The sequence below is a fragment of the Acomys russatus genome, chromosome 3, assembly GCF_903995435.1.
Source record: "Acomys russatus chromosome 3, mAcoRus1.1, whole genome shotgun sequence".
Classification (NCBI taxonomy): Eukaryota; Metazoa; Chordata; class Mammalia; order Rodentia; family Muridae; genus Acomys; species Acomys russatus.
Window position 1 is genome coordinate 55,840,271 of NC_067139.1, and position 19,711 is coordinate 55,859,981.

The 19,711-nt window shown below is 45.7% G+C and overlaps 1 protein-coding gene across 2 annotated transcripts in view; it reads left to right on the forward strand.

Moving 5' to 3' along the window:
• The window catches only part of Arhgef3 (Rho guanine nucleotide exchange factor 3), a 278,972-nt gene that overhangs the window by 136,481 nt on the left and 122,780 nt on the right, over positions 1–19,711 (forward strand). For both annotated transcript variants that reach the window (XM_051140689.1, XM_051140698.1), the window contains one exon: positions 7,566–7,628. In XM_051140689.1, coding sequence (XP_050996646.1) covers positions 7,566–7,628 — 63 coding nt within the window. The remainder of the gene's footprint in view (positions 1–7,565; positions 7,629–19,711) is intronic.

Here is a 19,711-nt window from a genome sequence, read left to right on the forward strand (position 1 = left end):
GACAGAGACTGATCTGGCACAAGATTTCAGTGTTTTTTTAGAGTTTTCACCATTTTTTATATTTTCTCCTTGAATTTTTGTCTGGTGCCTTCACTTGCTATTTTAATACTGATAATGGATTAAGGTCTGAGCCTCGGTGATCTAGCAAATTCTCACTGCTCTTCCAGGTGAGAAGCAGGCTCCCTGTTTTTCCATGACAGGTACATGGCCAGATAAGATGCATGCCCCCATCCCCATCCCTGCCCAATTCTGCCTGTATGGTCGGCCTGGCATCTCCAAGCTGTCACCAGTTTGTCTGGAAACAGTAACATACCATGTTGGGATGTATCGACCAGATGCTCAGAGGGCACCTGAGTTCCAAGTTCTCTATCATATAAGCATCAGATAAGAATCTACAGAGAATAAAAAAGGACCTGGGTTCTAGAATGTGAGAAAATGGAGGATGTCTTAAAATTGGGGAGCAGGAAAGAATAGCCCCGTGGTAAGTGAAATAGGGTGTCCCTTCAATACTTTTACCTGTGGATCAAAACAAAACGAGAGACTTTTTTTCTTTCACATTTTTATTTATATCACATATTCCAATTTTATTTATGTGTTACTGATTTGTCTTTTGTGAACCCTATATTTCTTTAATTTATTTTTAATTTTAATTTATTCCTCTTATATCCTGATTGTTATCCCCTCACTTGTACATTCCCATTCTCCTCCTCTTTCACTCTTTCCTCTCCCCTAGACCTCTGACAGAAGAGGACATCTTCCCCCACCATATGATGACAGCCTATCAGGCCTCATCTATATAACCTGCTTCCCCTCCAGGCCTCCCCACCAAGGGCAAGTGATCAAATTGTGGGCATCAGAGTTCATGTCAGAGGCAGTCCCCACTCTCCCCACTACCATGGAGAATGAGCTGTCCATTGGCTAGATCTGAACAGGGGGGTCTAGGTTTACTGTGTGCATTGACCTTGGTTGGTGCAGCAATTTGTGCAGGGTCCCCGGGGTCCAGATCTGCCAGCCCTGATGGTCTCCTTGCGGGACTCCTGAACCATGAGGGATGTTTTTATGCACAAACTGGCGTTGATGAAGTCAAGTTCCAGTTGAGGGCAGGCACAAGAACGCAGGGTCCTTTTGCTGACTTCTCCCTGAAGAAGGCCCAGATGAAAGGCTCAGCATCAAAGCCTTGAAACCACCAAAGTTGTTCGCCAGGGAGAAGAGAAATCAAAAGGATCTAGATCTGGTTCAAATTGAGTAATTATGAAGGACTAATGAGAGACCGTTGCTGCCAAGTCAGGAGCTGCGTCCTCTCCATCAGTGGGTTTTTGCTGCTCTGGTCGTCTGCTTATTTAATAGAAGAGTCTGTGATTAAATAACAGGGCTGTTCCGATGCTAATCAATTTAATCTCAGCCATTTAAAGTGAAGGCAGACTTCACCATTTGCCCTCATCTCTGAGAAAGGAGTGGGGGAAGGACCCAGTGCCAACACAACCGGCTATTTAAAGGGCTCTGTGGTCAACTCCATGGGGTCTGGGCAGTTAGTCAGACTTTAGCCCAGGGCTCTGCATCTGCCGCACTGCAGGCCTCCCCATCTCTCACACCTACCCTGATGGCATCTCAGAGTCAGACAGAAACAAAGCAATGATCCCAGGAGTGATAGGAATAATAGCAATCACAAAATGACCACGTGACCATTTTTTTTTCAGTTCTCTTACCATATACCTGGCCCTGTTCTTAATTAATTAATTAATTATTATTATTATTATTTTTTTTTTTTTTGAGATGGGTTTTTCTGTGTAGCCCTGGCTGTCCTGGAGCTTGCTCTGTAGACCAGGCTGGCCTAAGATTCAGAGATCCACTTGCTTCTGCTTCCCAAGTACTGGGACTAAAGGCATGCACCACCACCCACTGCCCCACTGCCCAGATTTGTTTAAATATTTTGTACTCTTTAATTCCTAAAATATCTCTATGATGGAAAACCTAAAGCTTAAAGACACCGATGTATCCCATACACCTGGGATCTTCCTGACAAGGGAGTACGTTCTCAACTAATATTGATTTAAATGAAGGAATAAAATAACTTGTCCAGAGTCACACTAAGTAGGAAGTGGCAGAGGTGGATTTTTATACCTAAGTTTGTTTCATTTCTGCTCTGAGTTTCCTTGAGATATTCACGTAAATTCCTATGGAGATAATAATATTGCTTACTAATATTTTTAAGTTTACACTTATTTATTTCATGTGCATGCATGTGTATTTGGGTGGGTATCCATGTGCCACAGTGTGTCTGTGGAGGGTAGAGGACAACTTGTGAGAGGCAAATCACTCCTTCTATCATGTAGGCTCCAGGGATTGAACTCAGTTCTTGAGGCTTGACCACAAGAACTTTTACTTACTGGACAGTACACATACAGACACACACACACATACACACACACACACACACACACACACACACACACACACACACACACACACACATCTGCCTGCCCACAGACACACACATTTATTTGAAATAGAGACTTTCTACTCTTGGCTGCTGTGTAGACCAGGTTGGCCTTGGACTTGCTTTTTCCTCCTGCCTTTGCCTCCTAAGTACTGAGATTACAGGCATGAATACCCATTCCTGGCTTGTTTTAAGTAAGTATGTAAATGTATTTTTAAGCCATTTTTGGATATTAACCTAAGGAAAAAATGTCTTGGCAGACAGGACAAAGAAAAGAAATCAGCACCGTGTGATAGAAAGACAAGTGGTTGGTCCTAAAAAAAAACAAGCCTACCCCCTGTTCTGCACTCAGTAAAGTCCTTCCGACCTCAGAATCCCACTCTGAAATAATGAATTCCACTGTGTTTACTTAAAGTGTGTGTGTGGTGGGGGAGTGAGCTAATGGAGCCTAGTTCAGTGTGTTTCCCTTCTGTTGTGTGTTGGAGGCACCTAGTGATTCTCATTGGCAGCTAGGGTACACACACTCATGGCAGCTCAAGATTTGGGTCAGGAGAGAAGGGGAGCCAGGATGGGTGAGGGTGATATATTCAGGCTAGGAGCAGTATATGTGCGTGCACATGAAATAAGTAAGTGTGGACCACTGTTCTTCATACTCAGCTTTCCCAGAACAACAGGAAAGCAGTTTGTTCACAGGTCCTATACCAGAGGAATTTAGATGTCTGCCTTGGGCTATCTCTGAAGGTGGCTGAGCCAAAAAGGAGATGGCCCCATAGCAGCCTGAAGGACAGTAATGATAAAAGAGGTCCCAGTGATGAAGGTGATGATGATGTGATAGTCATGAGTCTCCAACTTAGGTCTCCAGATCCAAATTGCCATGCTGCCTTACAGCCAGATATTCAAAAGGTACTGATCCATGGATGGCATGTTCACAAAGGGGGCTCGTGCTGTCTTGTTGGTTGAAGAAGAAGAGGTTTTACAGCACCCAACGACATCATCTATAACTGTAATCTGTGGACTGTGGCACTAAGAAGTCAGATACTCTCCCTGCCCAGTGTCCCCACAGTCTCCTCTGTCTCTGCTTTTACTTTCCACGCCCAGTTGGGGACATTGGTGTGCCCTTTATGGTCACACATGGTTATCGTCAGCTGCTTTCTTTCTGCTCTAAGGCTGGGGAGACAGAGATCACCTCATCCTTTTGCTCAGAGATTGGGCGTGGACAAGCATTATGGCTCAGACTTCCCTTGAGCACATTCGAACCTCCTTCTTGCTGGAGGCATGCAGTTCACCAATGGCCCACGTGGACCAAGGTCTGCACCACTGTGATTTCCTTTAACATGTCTGTCTATTTGAAAGATAACCAGTACCCCCCAACTGCTAAGGAAAATGCTCTTTTATATGAACAGTAAAAAATTTGAAGTTGAAGAATTTCAGCCTTCAGTAACCTCGGCTTTGAGGTTTTGATTTGATTTGGGCCAGGTGGTTAGCGGGAAGGGAGGAGCGTCACCTCAAAAACACAGAGCATCCTTATTCATTTCTTTTGCTTTGTCCGTTGTGTTACCACTCAGAAATTAGTCACCAATCTGCTCAGCACAGGGTGCTGGGGAGGAGCTCATAAAATCATGTGCTGAAATTAGAGACAGACTCTGGCAATTACCTGGCCTACCCAAGCGGCTTTCTCATAGTTGAAAGGGCAGTGGACGATGCCTTCACTCCAGTAAATTTGACAGAAATAACAGGGTGTTTAAATGTGTGGTACATGCAATAACTTTCCTGCCTAGGCACTCCCCTGGCTGACTGTGGCTTATTGGTCTACAGAAAGAGGAAAGTGGCTGTGGCCCCGAAGCAACAGGGACAGTGCTCGAAAGCTGAAAGGACCACAGAAAAAGCTTAGTATGGACAGCATCCCAGGCTCTCCAAATAGTCACAAAGAAAGAAAACGGCCACCAAGGTGTCTCCTCAGTGCTGGCCCACTGGACACTGTGTCTTCAGGTCACATGTGTGGTCCCAGTTTTGGGTGCAGGATGGCATGAGAGATGGAGATTATTTAGCATGGAGTCAGGCAGGCCTGGGTCAAATCCAGGCCATGGCACTATGCTGATTATAATGTCCTAGGCAAGTCTGTGGCCTCTCAGAGCTTTCATCACCGTCTTGCGGAATGAAGAAGTTTCTAGTTCCCACCTGCTCTGTAGCGAGGTTGTCAAGCTCAAACGAGATCCTACAGATACGTCTGTCTGTGAGAGGCATTTGGTAAATGTTTACTAGGCTGAAATGTCACCTTTGTTAGAGGTCTGATTAGACCGTTACAGATACTGTCTCAGTTTTATTTGTCAGTATCTCGGGCTAGGTTCTGGCTGGTGATGTCTTCCACAAATTGTTCTATCAACGTGAGCCTGGCTTCCCAGTGTTGGAGAAATTCCAGCTCCTGCCTGGGTTTGCAGTGCGTTCATGTGGCTGCTCCACTGCACACCTTCATTACTGGGATCCACGGATTTGGAGTGGCTGCTCATTTGGTCCGTTCACTCTTCCCACCTGGGTCCCCTCTGGAGTTAGAGGCTGCTGGAGAGAACAAGAGAGCAAGGGTGCAAGGCTACAGAAATCAACCAGTACTACATACACCAGGCTCTCTGTAAGCACTGGGACCTGCGTCCCACCCTTAGTACTCACACAAAAAACAGGTGCAGCAGCACATGCCTGTAATCCCATTCCTTGGCTTGTAGAAACAGAAGGATGTCTAGGACTTGCTGGCTTGCCTGTCTGGCCAGTCAGCAAGCCCTAGATTCATGAGCGTGTCTGTCCTAACAAACCAATAAATACGTGGTAGAAGGGCTACAGAGATGTGCAGTGGTTACAATCACATACCAATCTTGCAGAGGAACCCAAGTTCAGGTCCCAGAGCCTATGGTGGGAGTCTCCCAAACTCCTGTAACTCCAGCTCCCGGGAGATCCAATGTCTCTGGCCTCTGCGGCACCTGCACTCACACACACACATACTCCCCCACACCACATAATTAAAAATATTAAAATGTTAAGGCTGAGAATGGTTGAAGAAGATACTCGACATTGGCCTCTGATCTCCACACACATGTACACACATGTGCAAGCACACAAAGCCAAATACTAGAGAGCAGGAAAACTACCTTGTATCTGATCTCCGCCTTGCCTGACTCACTCATAGTAGAGAGCACAATATGGAATACTTTTATCTTCTTTTTATTCCCAATTAGTAGTCAGGAAGTATGCCTTGCCCATGCCAGCTTCCAGGACCCAGAACAGCTGTTGTCACGGAAGTGCTCAGTGCACATAAAGTGATTGACCGATGACAATGACAATCATGCTATGTGAAGTGTTTGCTTCCGACTTAGAGTTCCAGCTTCAGACTTCTTAGGTGGGTGTGGTGGTCCTTGCTTGCAACCCCAATATTTAGGAGCCAGAGATAGCCTGGTCTATATAGAGAATTCTAGCCCACCATGGTCACATAGTGAGACTCTATCTTTAAAAACATACAAAACCATAAAGACTCTCTGGGCTTGTTTGTTGCCAGCAGTGGTTAGTATCACCCTGTGGAAGGAGAATTAGCAACAAGACCTCCTGTCATAATCCATGCAGCTTTTACTTTGTAATAGGTGTGGGTTTCTTTTTTGTTTTTTTGTTTTTTAACTAAAAATTATTTTTATGTGTGTGGATGTTTTGTCTGCATCTATGTCTGTGTAGCACATGTGTGACTGGGGCATGCAAGTCCAGATGCATCAGAATCCCTGGGCCTGAAGTTATAGGCTGTTGTGAGCTGCCTTGTGGGTACAGAAAATTGAACCAGCCAGTGCTCTTGATTGCTGAGCCATCTCTCCAAGGCCCCACGTGTGGTTTTCTTGATTTCTTTTCTTCTTTGCTTGCTTGCTGCTTGTTTTGAGACAGGATCTTTCTACATGCCCCTGGCTGTCCTGGAACCCACTGTTTCAGTGTTTCTTAACCTGTGAATTGAGATCCCTTTGGGATAAAATGGCCCTTTCACAGGGGTCACCTAAGACCATTAGAAAACCCTGTCTCAAAATAACCAAACCAAAAAAAGAAAGAAAAGAATTTTATGGTTGGGGTCACCACAGCATGAGGAACTGTGTCAGAGAGCTGCAGCATTGTCTCTCACATGTTGGGATTAAAGACATGCGCCACCATGCCCTGCCATGTGGGATTTTTTGTTTTTTGTTTTGTTTTTTCAAGACAGGGTTTCTCTGTGTAGCCTTGGCTGTCCTAGACTCACTTTGTAGACCTCGAACTCACAGAGATCTGCCTACCTCTGTCTCCCGAGTGCTGGGATTAAAGGCATGCACCACCACTGCCTGGCGCCACGTGGGTTTTTAGCGATCATTCTTACTTGGAGTAAGTGGCTTCAGCATCACTGAAAAGGCCACTGAAGGACATCTGATCACCATGCTTGACTCTTGAAGCCTATGACAATGCCTGACGGAGTGGGCTGGTGGCTGAGGGTTGGAGGCTGGGTTCCGGGTTCCACTGGATAACCTCTGGGGTTGTTCTAGAGGAGACTTGTGCTGCGAAGGAGAGGGGCTCTTGTTTGCCCTCTTTCTCAACCTATAGGGAAAACTGCATATTCTGTCTGCTTGACAAAATACTTGACAAAATACCTGAGCCCCAGGAATTCAATTTGTAACATCACAGACTTTATAGCCTGACAGTGCTAGGTAACATCAGACAGCGGTGTAGCTTAGACTGTGCATACGCACAGGGCCTTCTTTATTCTAGGTACCACAGCCTTATCTGTACAAGGATTAGAACAGATATTTTCAAGGGTTAGAGCCTTTCCATTCAGATCTGCTCTTCAAAGTCAATCAGAATTACATCCTAGTATCTAAATTTCTAACTGTTATATGGAAACATTTAGAGAGAAAAAAATAGATTGATGATTGATTGGTGTAGCATGAATAAGCATAGGCATGCTAGCCAATTACCTCACCACAGAGCTTAATAACTGCCCCTGGTTCTTGGGCCTTACTACCTTGCATCCTTGGCTGAAGCTTTTGGGTCACATAGTAGTTATTTGGTTGGTTGTTCCCTTCCCTAACCAAAGCCACAATCCTGTTTACATTTCAATTTTGTTTTCTCATCTGTTTTGCAGCGGAAACGGAAGCAGAGTGCCCAGGATGAAGATGCCGTCAGCCTGTGCAGTCTTGACATAAGTGTAAGTTCAGTTCTTTCTACTCCCCCTCCACCCCCTGCACACCATGACAGCATCACTCTTAGTATGAATGCTATTTGTCACCATGCTGTGTACTTGAAGTGGGCTTCCATCATCCGACTGTGGAGTTGTTGCCTACAGGACTTTAAAATATATATATATTCTTCATTTTACTAGAAAAAGTTGTATAGCTAACTGGAACTCCAAGCCAATTTATTTATTGCCTATGCATTTTCCCTCATAAAATGAATTATAACCTTAGGCATCTGAGTAGAATCTAGATTAATCCCACTGCGCATTTTGAGACGCTGGTGATTCCTTACTTGGAAAATAAGGCGGAAGAGACTCCACCTGACTTTGTGAGTCAAATATAACCATGAAAACTAGAATACCAATAAGATCTGTTAAGTGCCCAACAAACATTAGCTGCATCGTATTTTTCTGCAGAAGCACAAGCTTGTGGAAGAGCTCGATAATTTGGTAGCTGAATGCTAAGGTTGGCAGAGGTCGGAAGTCCCGCCCTAGATGTTTCACTTTGGTGACTCTGCGTGGACTCTGGTCCTATGACTGACATAACTGAGAAGCCTCCCTCTCTGGGGCTAGAGTGACATCTGAATCCTTCCAGGCTCCTCCTGTTCTCCTATCCCTTCGTCTCAGATGTTCTTAGCTATCCATGTAACACTGTGGTGTTTCCTACAGAGACTATGAAGTGTTCTGTGGTGTGTGAAGGCTCCAATATCTAACAAGCCACTGTCTGTGCCTCAGCTTCTTCACTTGGTTGGACAATGGGTCTTCTAAAACCCTTGTGAAAACAGGAAACTCCTTGAATATAAATTATTAGATTCTCATTTAATGCCACTGATTTGCCAAAATGAGCAATGCTTTTTTAGCTATTTTTAGTTATTGCCAAATTTCCTGATGTAACAGCCTTGGTGGAGTGATCCTGAGCTGGCTGCTAATCATGTACTTAAGTGTCTTTATTTCACCATATGGTGTTTATCTATCCTAGTCTTTTAGACCATCAGCTTGATGTAGTCGGGGCCCGTTTACCAGGTTGCCATGGTAACAAGACAAAAAAAGATGTTCCTCTGGAGTTTTCTCTATTCATTAGATATTGTCTTACTGACGGGGGAAGCTATGGAACTTCTCTCGTCAGCAGTAAGATTTAGTGTGTGTTTGGGTATTTTTAATTTTGTGGAACTTTATTTTTAAGACGTTTAGGATCTATGGTCCTTAGCCATCACGCATTTCAGTGTCCTCGGTTTGCAGATGAGGTGCTATCCACCTGGGGGCAGCGGGCAAGCCTTTTGTCCAGGCATTTCTCAGAGCCTGCATCAGAGCACAGTCATCTCCGCTGCAAGCTGGTATTTGTTTTTCAGGAACACGTGTCTCTAAAAGCTTTTTACCCAAGAACTGCTGACCTCTGATCAGAGGGGATTACTGGCAGTTTTAAGTCTGACTTGGTTTTTGTTTTGATGGACATCAATGGCCTTGCCTCCTCCTTCAGGTCACCCAGGTCTCAGATAATGAATAATTCCTAGGTAATGATTTTCTTCCCCTGTGCAACTGCAGATGTTTCCTCTTATCTTGACCAACTCATGCATCATGCTTTGTCACAGTAATGAGATTTTATAGAAGAAAAATCTACCCCATTTCACTAATAGGACTATCTTAGGGGTCCAGCTATGGCCAGGCTGGGTTTCCTCCCTTCATTGCCACATGGTATTATAACAACTGTACACTTGAGAGACCTGGAAGCTGTTGTAGGGCCGTGAAGTTGCTGTGTTGCAAGTTCCACTGACACTAGCATCATACAGAGGTGACAGGAAGTGTGGCAGAACCAAGCATGGCCAAGAAGAAGCTTCTCACTTCAGACCCGGCACTCTGTGTGCCCTCAGAGGAGATGAGCTAAACCAAGCCATCCATGAGACCATAAATGCAAGGACATCTGAAGATTGGAGCCCAGTGAACTAGTTATTCTGCTAAGGAAGTGCTCTTTATAAGTTGGTTGCTATGGGGACTGTGTCTGTGCTTGTGAGTGGCGGTGTCTGGGAGAGTCTTTACAGCAACAGTCCTGAGGGGGTGCCTTTTCTGTTGTTGCTTTTTCATAATTTTGCCCAAACTGGCCATTAACGCAAAGACTCAGCAACACCCCTCACTTTTGTAGTGGGGACTGTGATGTGTGGCACAACCAGCTGTTGTTTTGACCCTATTGCTGTGCATCCATGGAAAGTATTTTGGGGCGGGGGAGGGGGGAGTTGGTTTCCTTAGTGGCTCGTGGAGGAAGGTGTGAGGGTTTAGTGAGACAGGCACTTCTCAGTTTTGCCTCCACTTCCTATGTGATAAGACAGCCACGGGATGTGTGCTTTGGACAAGAAACTGCCAGGGTCAGCAATGAGGTTCCTATTCAGTCTTATCCTCGTGCTGAGAACACAGTAGGGTTTTGGTAAATACTTACTCTAGAATAAGAGGGGGTGAAGAGGGGAGGGTGGAAGAGAGAGGGGGGAGGGAGGAAGGGAGGGAGAAAGAGAGAGAGGGAAGGAGGCAGAGAGAGAGAGAGAGAGGAGAGCTCTAAGGAGTACTCCTTTTAAAGAAACCTGTGACATTAAGAAGCTAGGAATTGCTTGCAGAGGTAAATTCCCCCATTGATTATAAAGTCAAGCTGAATGTGGTGGCACACCTAAGCAATCAATCCCAGCATTTAGGAAACAGAGGCAGGAGAATTGTGAGTTTGAAGCTTGACTGAGCTATTGATTGATTCTGGGGCATCGGTGGACCTCAAAGCCCCTTCATTGAGAACTTCTTTTACAGGGGACCCTATAAGGTCTTGAAGCCCAGGGGAGGATGACCTGCCTCTGGAGAATTGTTCTCCAGTTGGGACTGGAATGTGTTCATAGTTGACAAAATAATTGGTGTCTATTTTCCCCTACCAGTTGAACTGATCGATCTATTGCCTGAGCCCCCAGCTTCCGCAGTGGATAAAACACAAACTATTTCAGAAATGAAAAGTAAGGCGGCATATGCTTTTTGGAGAACAATTTGCAGAGTGGAAAAGGCTCCCAGCAGCCGCCCCCAAATCTCTTCTCACGTCAGAGGATACGAGTGGGCCGCTTGTGAGGAGATCGTTTCTCCCACTGCAGTTTGCTGGTTTAAATCCTGACGATTGAGAGACGCCTGAGTGGGATGCTGACTGAGTCCTTGATGTCATGTGAAGGCCTTGGCAGAGAAGCCAGCTGTGTCCCCACACAAGAATTCAGCTCAGCCTGAAACAAATGAGCCCCGGGCTGGACATAAAAAGCAGCCCCCAGGGATAATGTGCTAGGAAAGGTGTTCACTGTAGAAACGCAGAGAGATGGGAAGAGGACCACACGTGACGGGGTCACTTCAGAGCAGCAGCTGTGTCTTCACATGCTGCCTTCCTGTCATCATATATGCCCCTTTATGACATTTGCACTGCAAGATATTCCAGACATACAGAATAAAGAAAATGTGAAGCCCTGAATGACAATAGTGCAACTGAAGAAGTATTTCCTTAGCAGTGGAGCATTTGCAAGCCCAGAGCACCATCAGCTTTGATGTATTTATTACTGTCTTCTGTGTCCACAAACTGATGACATCCTGTGTTCCTAAATGACTTATATAGTTTAAGCTAGCCCCTTAAGTTTCGGTAAGCATATATGATTTTTCTTTTAGAAATTTTTGTTTACTTATTTATTTGTATTGTGTGTGTGCATGCATGCAAAGGTCAGAGGACAATTTATCGGAGTCAGTTTTCTCCTTCCACCCCGTGAGTCCTGGGGATTGAACCCAGGTCATTGGGCTTGATGGCAAACGCCTTTACCTGCTGAGGCAACTTGCTGGCCCCTAAGCACCTACAGTTTAAAAATTGGGATCATGACACACGTTAAATTATTTTGGGACTTTTCACTTACTATTTGAGAGTACTATTTGTATCCCACACTATTCTTGAAAGACATTATTTTAAATAACTACATTGTCAAAGGAAGGCACCAATTTCATTCAAGCTGTCCTTAGGAATTTATGTAAGTATCTACTTTTCTCTGTTATAAATAACGCTGGTGGGCATCCAAGAATGTGCTTGTATAATCCCTTTACTCAGCAGGGATACAGAATTCCTGGCTCACTGGTTGTAGCCCCAAAGGAGCCATATGTCCCTCTTGTCAGTTGGAGGTGGAAGCCAAGCTTGGAGATGCCAAGTATCTTCTATAGAACCTGGCGGGAGGTGCTTGTCTCAGCTGCCTGGCCCGTCCCTCTTCCCTTGCTAAGTCTGTGATGTGCTTGTGGACACTGGTCCCTCCCCTTCGCATGGCCCTCTTGGCTGGTGACGTTGAGGCTAGCCCCGCTACTTCCTTTCTATACAAATGGGGCTTTTCTGTGGAAGGTAATGTCTAGACCTGATTGGGGGGAGAGCAGGTTGGAGTTCTCATCCTTCCTGTGTTTTCTTCGCCAACTTGCAAGGACCAAGATAAACTGCGCCAAAGCTCCTGCAAGTTATACCTGGGGAGTGCATAGCATGCCTCATGCTTTTGAGTTGTGACAATACCTCTTCTGTCCCCTGAGGAGGGAGGCATCTAGACATAGGCAGGTCTTGCACTTTCCCTCCCTTGAGAGACGAGAAACAGGCCAGCTGCAGCCTTTGTGCAAGAGGGTAACCTCAGGGCTTCCTCTAGAGGGGAGACCCTCTCTGTGTATGCCTGGGGCCTCATCCCTGGCCTCCCTGCCTCCGTATACAGCCAGGTTGTCCTGTTTTTGTAATCGCTACCTCCAGGTCCCAGGCTCTGTAAGTAATCCAAAGGAAGAGTCACCTGAGCCCTGCCCACCTGCCAAGCTTTAACTGGAACCCCAGCCTTTCTCCTGTTTTATATACAGGCTGGTTTCCTCTAGGTTTCGCAAAACTGTCTGGCTCCATCTTGCCACTGAGCCTGTGCACATACTACCCCCTATGTCTGGGATACACGTTAGCCTCTTAGTGCTTCTCCTGACTTACCTGCTTGTCCTTCATCTCCAAATGCCGACCAAGAGTTCCCAGGGTGCCTTGCATCCCTCCCTTTAGCCACTCTTAGTTTCGTTTCCCCATCCTCCCAACATCACAGACATGTGTTCCTGTCATCGCCGTTACTACTCAGTTTTGTGATACCCGCTTCCCAGACAGCCTCAGAGCTCTTTGTCTACTCCCTTTGTCAAGTAGGTGCTCAGCAGCCCGCACAGGCCTCAACCCATAGTAGGTGCTCAATAAACATTGGATAAAGATAGGCTTGGCATCTCTTTCATAGTATGGATGACTCGAAGGAAGGAGGTGAAACCTTGGAAAGTCAGTGCAGTATGAAAGGAAAAGTAGGTGGAGTCTAAAGAGTCTAAGACAGGAGCTGAGATGAATGTATTTATCCAGATGTTTAATGCTAGGAGATCTTTCAGACTCTGATCATTCAGCAGGCTGCCCCGAATTCATTATGGTATGTGGTACAGTCATGCGCTGTTTACAAGTTTACTGGATAACCTAGGAACTCTGTCAAGGCAAATAGTATTTGTTAAAGGTGCTCCATAAATATGTCTGAGATGAGTGAGTGAGTGAGTGAGAGAGTGAGAGAGTGAGAGAGTGAGTGAGTGAGAGAGTGAGTGAGTGAGTGAGTGAGTGAGAGAGTGAGTGAGTGAGTGAGAGAGTGAGTGAGTGGGTGAGAGTGAGTGAGAGAGTGAGTGAGTGAGAGAGTGAATGAGTGGGTGAGAGAGTGAGTGAGTGGGTGAGAGTGTGAGTGAGAGAGTGAGTGAGTGAGTGAGTGAGAGAGTGAGTGAGTGAGAGAGTGAGTGAGTGAGAGAGTGAGTGAGTGAGTGAGAGAGTGAGTGAGTGGGTGAGAGTGTGAGTGAGAGAGTGAGTGAGTGGGTGAGAGTGTGAGTGAGAGAGTGAGTGAGTGAGAGAGTGAGTGAGTGAGTGGGTGAGAGTGTGAGTGAGAGAGTGAGAGTGTGAGTGAGAGAGTGAGTGAGTGAGTGAGTGAGTGGGTGAGAGTGTGAGTGAGAGAGTGAGTGAGTGAGTGAGTGAGTGAGAGTGTGAGTGAGTGGGTGAGAGTGTGAGTGAGTGAGTGAGTGAGTGAGTGAGAGAGTGAGTGAGTGAGTGAGTGAGTGACCCTCAGGCTGGGTTCCTCAAAAGGGTGTGTCAGAGCAGCTTTATTTTATTTTACAGCTATGCATTGTCAGGGATGTAAATTGCTGGAGACTTCCACAGTAGACTGTGGCAATCTGAAACGCGTTAGACACACGTGGCAGTAGTCACCATTGCTAAGTGAGTGCTTGCTGCATGGTCGGCCCCGAGGCTGCCCACATCTCATCACTTCATCTATATGTCACCCCTTTAGGATGAGGCAAATGGGAGTGCGGAAGCCGCAGCTTGCCTGAGTCTTAAAGATGGCACGCAGCACAGCAGCCATGTCTGCGCTCCACACACCCTAGTGCTAGTGTACTTACTGTGTTAGCAGACAGCATGGCCTGGAGAGGTGCTTTAAGTATTCATATGCTCTGTACTTCCTAAATCCCTCACTAATTCCCTCAGCAGACCTTTGACCCTTTCTTAAAATGAGGATATTGAGGGTGCATGAGCCATGGCCTCAAAGTCAAGGCCTGTAGATTCAAACCCAGGAGACTGCTTGGCAGAGCTTCCCCACACTGCCTCAGGATAAGGAAGAAAGGAGAGAAAAGACCTTGGCTCTGCAGCTTGAGTACTGGATGATTGACGGGCCATTCAGTTGGTCACTTCGTATGTGGCGGACACACCCTTGTTTTCATTACCTACGCATTCCAGTTACTTGTGGTGCTGCCTGGTATAAACAGGGTTGAAAGCTTTTCTGTCTTCAGGAAGCAAAGCCGTGTTACAGAGTAACAGAAAGATTATTTTATCTCTTCTCACAGAGTCCAGATAATTAAAAAAGATAACCATTTCTGCAGGTTTGGTTTTTGTTGACCATTCTGGAACTTGCTACCTAGGGAGATTAGCCTTTTCTTAGCCTGCAGGAGGCCTTGATGAATTACACAGCAGGTTTTAATAATGCTCTTATCACCCAAGATACCAGGAGGGCTGTAGAGATCAGCTTTCATTAGCACACCCTCATCTGTAATCTGTGGACATTCGCATTTGGGATGCACTATTGTTCGTGCTGCCTGTAGACTCCTTTGGACATAAGGTAGCAGGTACACCCACTTTCAGGAGGTTGCCCTGAGTCTGCCATCTGATATAGCTTGGCCAGTGTTAACTTAAGCACATTGCATCTTACTTTTGTCCTACTCAATTATTATGATTATTAAGTGTAGGGCCAAAGAACTAAGCAAGCTTTTCAATGACAAACCCCATGACCTTCAAGACCCTCTCAGATGCTAATGGCTTCAGTAAGTGCAGATCAGCATAGTAGTCTTTTTGGGCTCTGAGTGAGCAACATCAGTGGGGCTCAGATTAAATGAGAGTTCCTGCACTTCGTAATGTCTGTTTAGATTTGTGATCAGAATGACAAACTTGAGAAGCTTGGGCACAGAACTTAACTCTGTGCCTCAGCTTTTGTGGGATCTTTTATTTTTACTTTTATTTGCTTATTTATTTATTATGTATGCAGTATTCTGCCTGCATGTATGCCTGCATGCCAGAAGATGGCACCAGATCTCATTATAGATGGTTGTGAGCCACCATGTGGTTGCTTGGAATTGAACTCAGGACCTTTGGAAGAGCAGCCAGTGCTCTTAGCCTCTGAGTGGGATCTTTCTATTAAGGTTGAAGTCTGGCATTTCCAGATAACCTCCAAGCTTGGTACAAGATGATGGACTCCCTTTCTCAGCTGGGTTTTCTCTCCACCCGATCTGGAGAACCCCAGAACCTCTATGGAGCTTGATGTAGCTCTCAGGGAGATTACAAGCCCAACCCTTTCCTGATAAGAAACCCATTCAGCAAGCACCAGGGAATTCCTGGAGATATCCACTGTATGGTAATAAGATGTCTTGGCTCTCAACCAATGACTTTTGACTGTATCTGGAGTTCTTCTCCCCCCACCCATAGGATAATTAAGTACTGCCCCCCCTCCCTTTTTTCTTTTTCTTTCTTTCTTTCTTTTTTTTTTGGTTTTCCAAGACAGGGTTTCTCTGTGTAGCCTTGGCTGTCCTGGACTCTCTCTGTAGACCAGGCTGGCCTTGAACTCACAGCAATTGGCCTGCCTCTGCCTCCTGAGTGCTGGGATAGAACTGTTTTGTTACATGTAAACCAAGTATCCCTGGCATCCCTAGCCCCCAGTGAATCAAACACATTCACCCTCAAAACCTCTCCCACTGCCCAAGGTTTGTAATGTCCCTGATTCTACTCCACCACCATAATGTCTGAGACTCATCATTTATCCTACGGAAGCAAGGACTCCTCGAAGAATTGCCGAATGCCCTGAGCTTGGCTGCCAATTAGATAGCCACCTGCCCAGCTGCCATGAGTTTCTGGACTGAGCCCAGATGCTGCTGACCTCGGCAGACGGTGACCTGCATCCTGTGTCTCACCCATGCAAGCCTTGAAATATCCTATACTTTACCCATGGACTTCTTGGTAGAGAGGTCTGAGTGTTTTAGAGTAAGAATCTGTAGCTGGATGTGGTGGTTGTGGTTTGAACACAATAACCCACATAGACTCATATGTTTGAATGCTCATTCCCCCAGTTGGTGGAACTGTTCGGAAAGGATTAAGAGGGAGGTGTGCCATTGGGGATGGGCTTCGAGGTTTGAAAAACCCCCCACCTTTATGAGTTATCTCTCTTTATCTCTTCCTCCTTGTTGTTGTCCCTGTAAGCTCTCAGCTATTTTTCCAGTGCCATGCCTACTTGCCATGGCCGCCATGGACTCACCCTCTGAAACCGTAAGCTCAATAAACTCTTTTGTAGATTGCTCTGCTCATGTTGTCTTAGCACAGTGATGGAAAAGTAACTAAAAAGAGATTGGTACCAGGGAGTAGGCTATTGCTGTGATAGGCCTAGCCAGGTTGGGTTTTGTTGTTGTTTGTTTTGTTTTGTTTTCTATTAGGAATCTGGAAGGCTTTAGGACTTTGGACTAGAGGAGTGGTTGACTGCTGTATGTGAGGCTTAAAGGACCATCCTTGTAGGAGCTTAGAAGACAATGATGCTGAGAGTAATGTTGACCATGGAGGCCCAGCTCCAGAGGTTTCAGAGGGGACAATAGTAACGACTGGATACAGACCATTCTTGTGATGTTTTGGCAAGGAATATGGCTGCTTTTTGCCTTTGTCCTAAGACTCTGTCTGAAGCTGTTTGAAAAGTTTCATTGGTAGAGGAGAGTTCAAGACAGCCTAATACTGATTGACTCTGTTGTGCAGTATGCAGTTCTTAGTGACCATTCTTGTGCAGAGCCGCAGAGAAAAGGAGCAAATGGGGCAAAAAGAAATATAAAATGTACAGTTTGAGGGGAAAAAAAAAAAGAGGACCAGTAAATTAAATGCTGAGCCTTTGTTTGTGTTGAAAGGGATAAGGAGAAATGGAACAGAGAGGAGTGGTACTGGAATGCAATGTAAGCCCGGTACCGGGGAGGCCAAGGCAGGAGGATTACTTTGAGTTCAAATCACCCTGTGCTGCATAGGGAGTCCTTGTCTCAAGCAAACAAACAAATAAAATGCATTAATACAAATGACTAAAAGAAAAAACAGCTGTGCTAGAGTTGGAACTGTTGATATAAGACGGAGTTAATGATGAACACTAGCTTTCCCCTTTTCTTGCCGTCTGAGACTCCAGCCCATGGAGTGTGTTGCTGCCTCCATTAGCCAAACCTAGGTCCCTCACACACATGCCCAGAGACTCGTCTCCGGGGTATCCTATATCCTGCCAAGTTGATAATCAGTATTAATAATCAAACCAGCTAAAAGATTGTTTTAAATAAGCCACTTTTCTAAATAATATTCAGTAGGACTCCATGCCATTGGTTCCATTCTATAACGCCTCTCTCAAATCCAAACCTTCATGATCAGCAGACGAGGCTTGATAACTCTCTGGCAGCTTGCCTTTTACACAGAGCCAGACTCCAGCTGAGCAGCTGCAAGGGTTCCATTATCCCTGGAGTAGATGGTCAGGTCTAGGCCCTCCTACCTAGCTTCCCTGCTTCTGCCCTTGCTTCTCTGTTAGACGCTTTCATCCCAGCCGACCAAGGCTCTCCTTAAGCCTAAATCCTGTCCTGTATCCCCGGCTCTCCATCCTTCTTAGTGTATCCCCGGCTCTCCATCCTTCTTAGTGTATCCCCGGCTCTCCATCCTTCTTAGTGTATCCCCGGCTCTCCATCCTTCTTAGTGTATCCCCGGCTCTCCATCCTTCTTAGTGTATCCCCGGCTCTCCATCCTTCTTAGTGGCTTTTACACGTCTCCTAGCGTTGAGGCCCAGTGTGATACTGCTTTTCTAGCTGCTCACTACACTGTCCCTTCTTCCTTGTATCCTGATTATCCTGACCTCCACCCTTGCTTGTACCTCCGCATCTTTGCACCTGCCTTTTCTCTAGAGAAATCCAGTTAAATACTCAAGCAGCTTCTGCCTCAGTTTCCTTCAGATGTCCATAAAAACAGGTTTTCTGTCCATTTGTTGGAAATAGCAAGTCTATCTCAGGCTTCATATTACTATCCCTTTCTCTTATTTCTCTTCCCCCCCCCCATAATCCTTACCTTCAACTGCCATGTCATATGTATCTTATTACCTGTCTCTCCACACTAGACTATGCCTTATTTTATTTTATTTTCTACATTCTGAACATCTAGGACAGTAGCTGGCACAGACCAAATCTGAGGAACACTGGTTACATAAACAAATGGCCCCATCATCACCTCATGTTGTCTTTGAAAGTTATTGAAGACAGGAACTCGATTTATCTTGGCAGCATTTTAAGAATGTCTTTCTTCCTCTACACACATACTAACATTCCTTCATTTTTTTTAAAAAAAATAAAAACCAACAAAACAAGAGGAAAGCTAAGATGTATCTGAACAGACTTTGTGACAGACAAAGCAAGATTAGTGAAAACAATGCAGGGATTCACTGAACTAGTAAAAAGATCGGCCTAAAGGTGGAGGGTGACCATGTGGCATGATGCGGCATGCAGGCCATCCACACTGTCACACAGAGGGCCGATTCCATCCGCTTCTGCCTCAGCCACTCTTGCAGGTGTCTCTCAGGATAATGGTAGGCCTGGAATTTTCTGTTAATATAAACAACATTCTGCTCCTGGGTCTCTTTTTCTTTCCATTTAATGACATTGCCACTACTTACTGTGTCCTACACATGCTTATCAGGTGGGAGAATTGCAAAGAGCTGTCAGTCAACACTCAGTGCTTGTTTACCCACAATTGGGGAAAGAACAGTTTCTGGGTTCTCAGCCAATGGTGGGATGCCAGCATGTGCTTTGTATCTTGCCCTGGAGTGTGTTCTGGCCAGTTCCATGCAAATGAGATGGGGCATGGGGCCCTATGTCTTGAACACTTTCCATATAAGAACATTAGGGACCTGTTTTGGGGAAGCCACAGCATTTTATCAGATGAGGGTGTACCTGCTTCTCTCAGCTGGATGAAGAGTGCTTTCCCAGTGTCCTTCTAGGACTCCCCAGGGGAACTGCACCTGGGAGAGTAATGCTGAGACCCTGATAGGTCAACCCCTACCTGCCTTCTGAGAAGAGTTTGTTTGCCAAGGTGTACACTTAGAATGCCTCTACTGACTGTGAGCGTCAAAGGTGGCAGGAAACTATAAGTAGTTCTAAGTGGGCCTCAAAAGGGACCCTAAGACCCAGTCCTAGCTTTGTCATACCAAATTTAAGCGAAAGGTAGGTCTGTCTGTCTGTCTGTCTAGCTGTCTCTCTGCCTGCCTCCTGTGCACCTGTGTTTCATTTTGTTAAAGCATAGGTAACTTGCTTATACCTGACAGAGACAAGTGTACTTGGAATGAGAGTCCATTCAGGCTTCTTTAAAAAAAATTATCAGAGAGTGGCTGCCTTATCAAGGACTGATCGGAGAACAGGATGGAAGCACAGCTGGGTTCTGGCCAGGGCCTCTTTCAGAGTTGTGGGCTGTAGGTTTC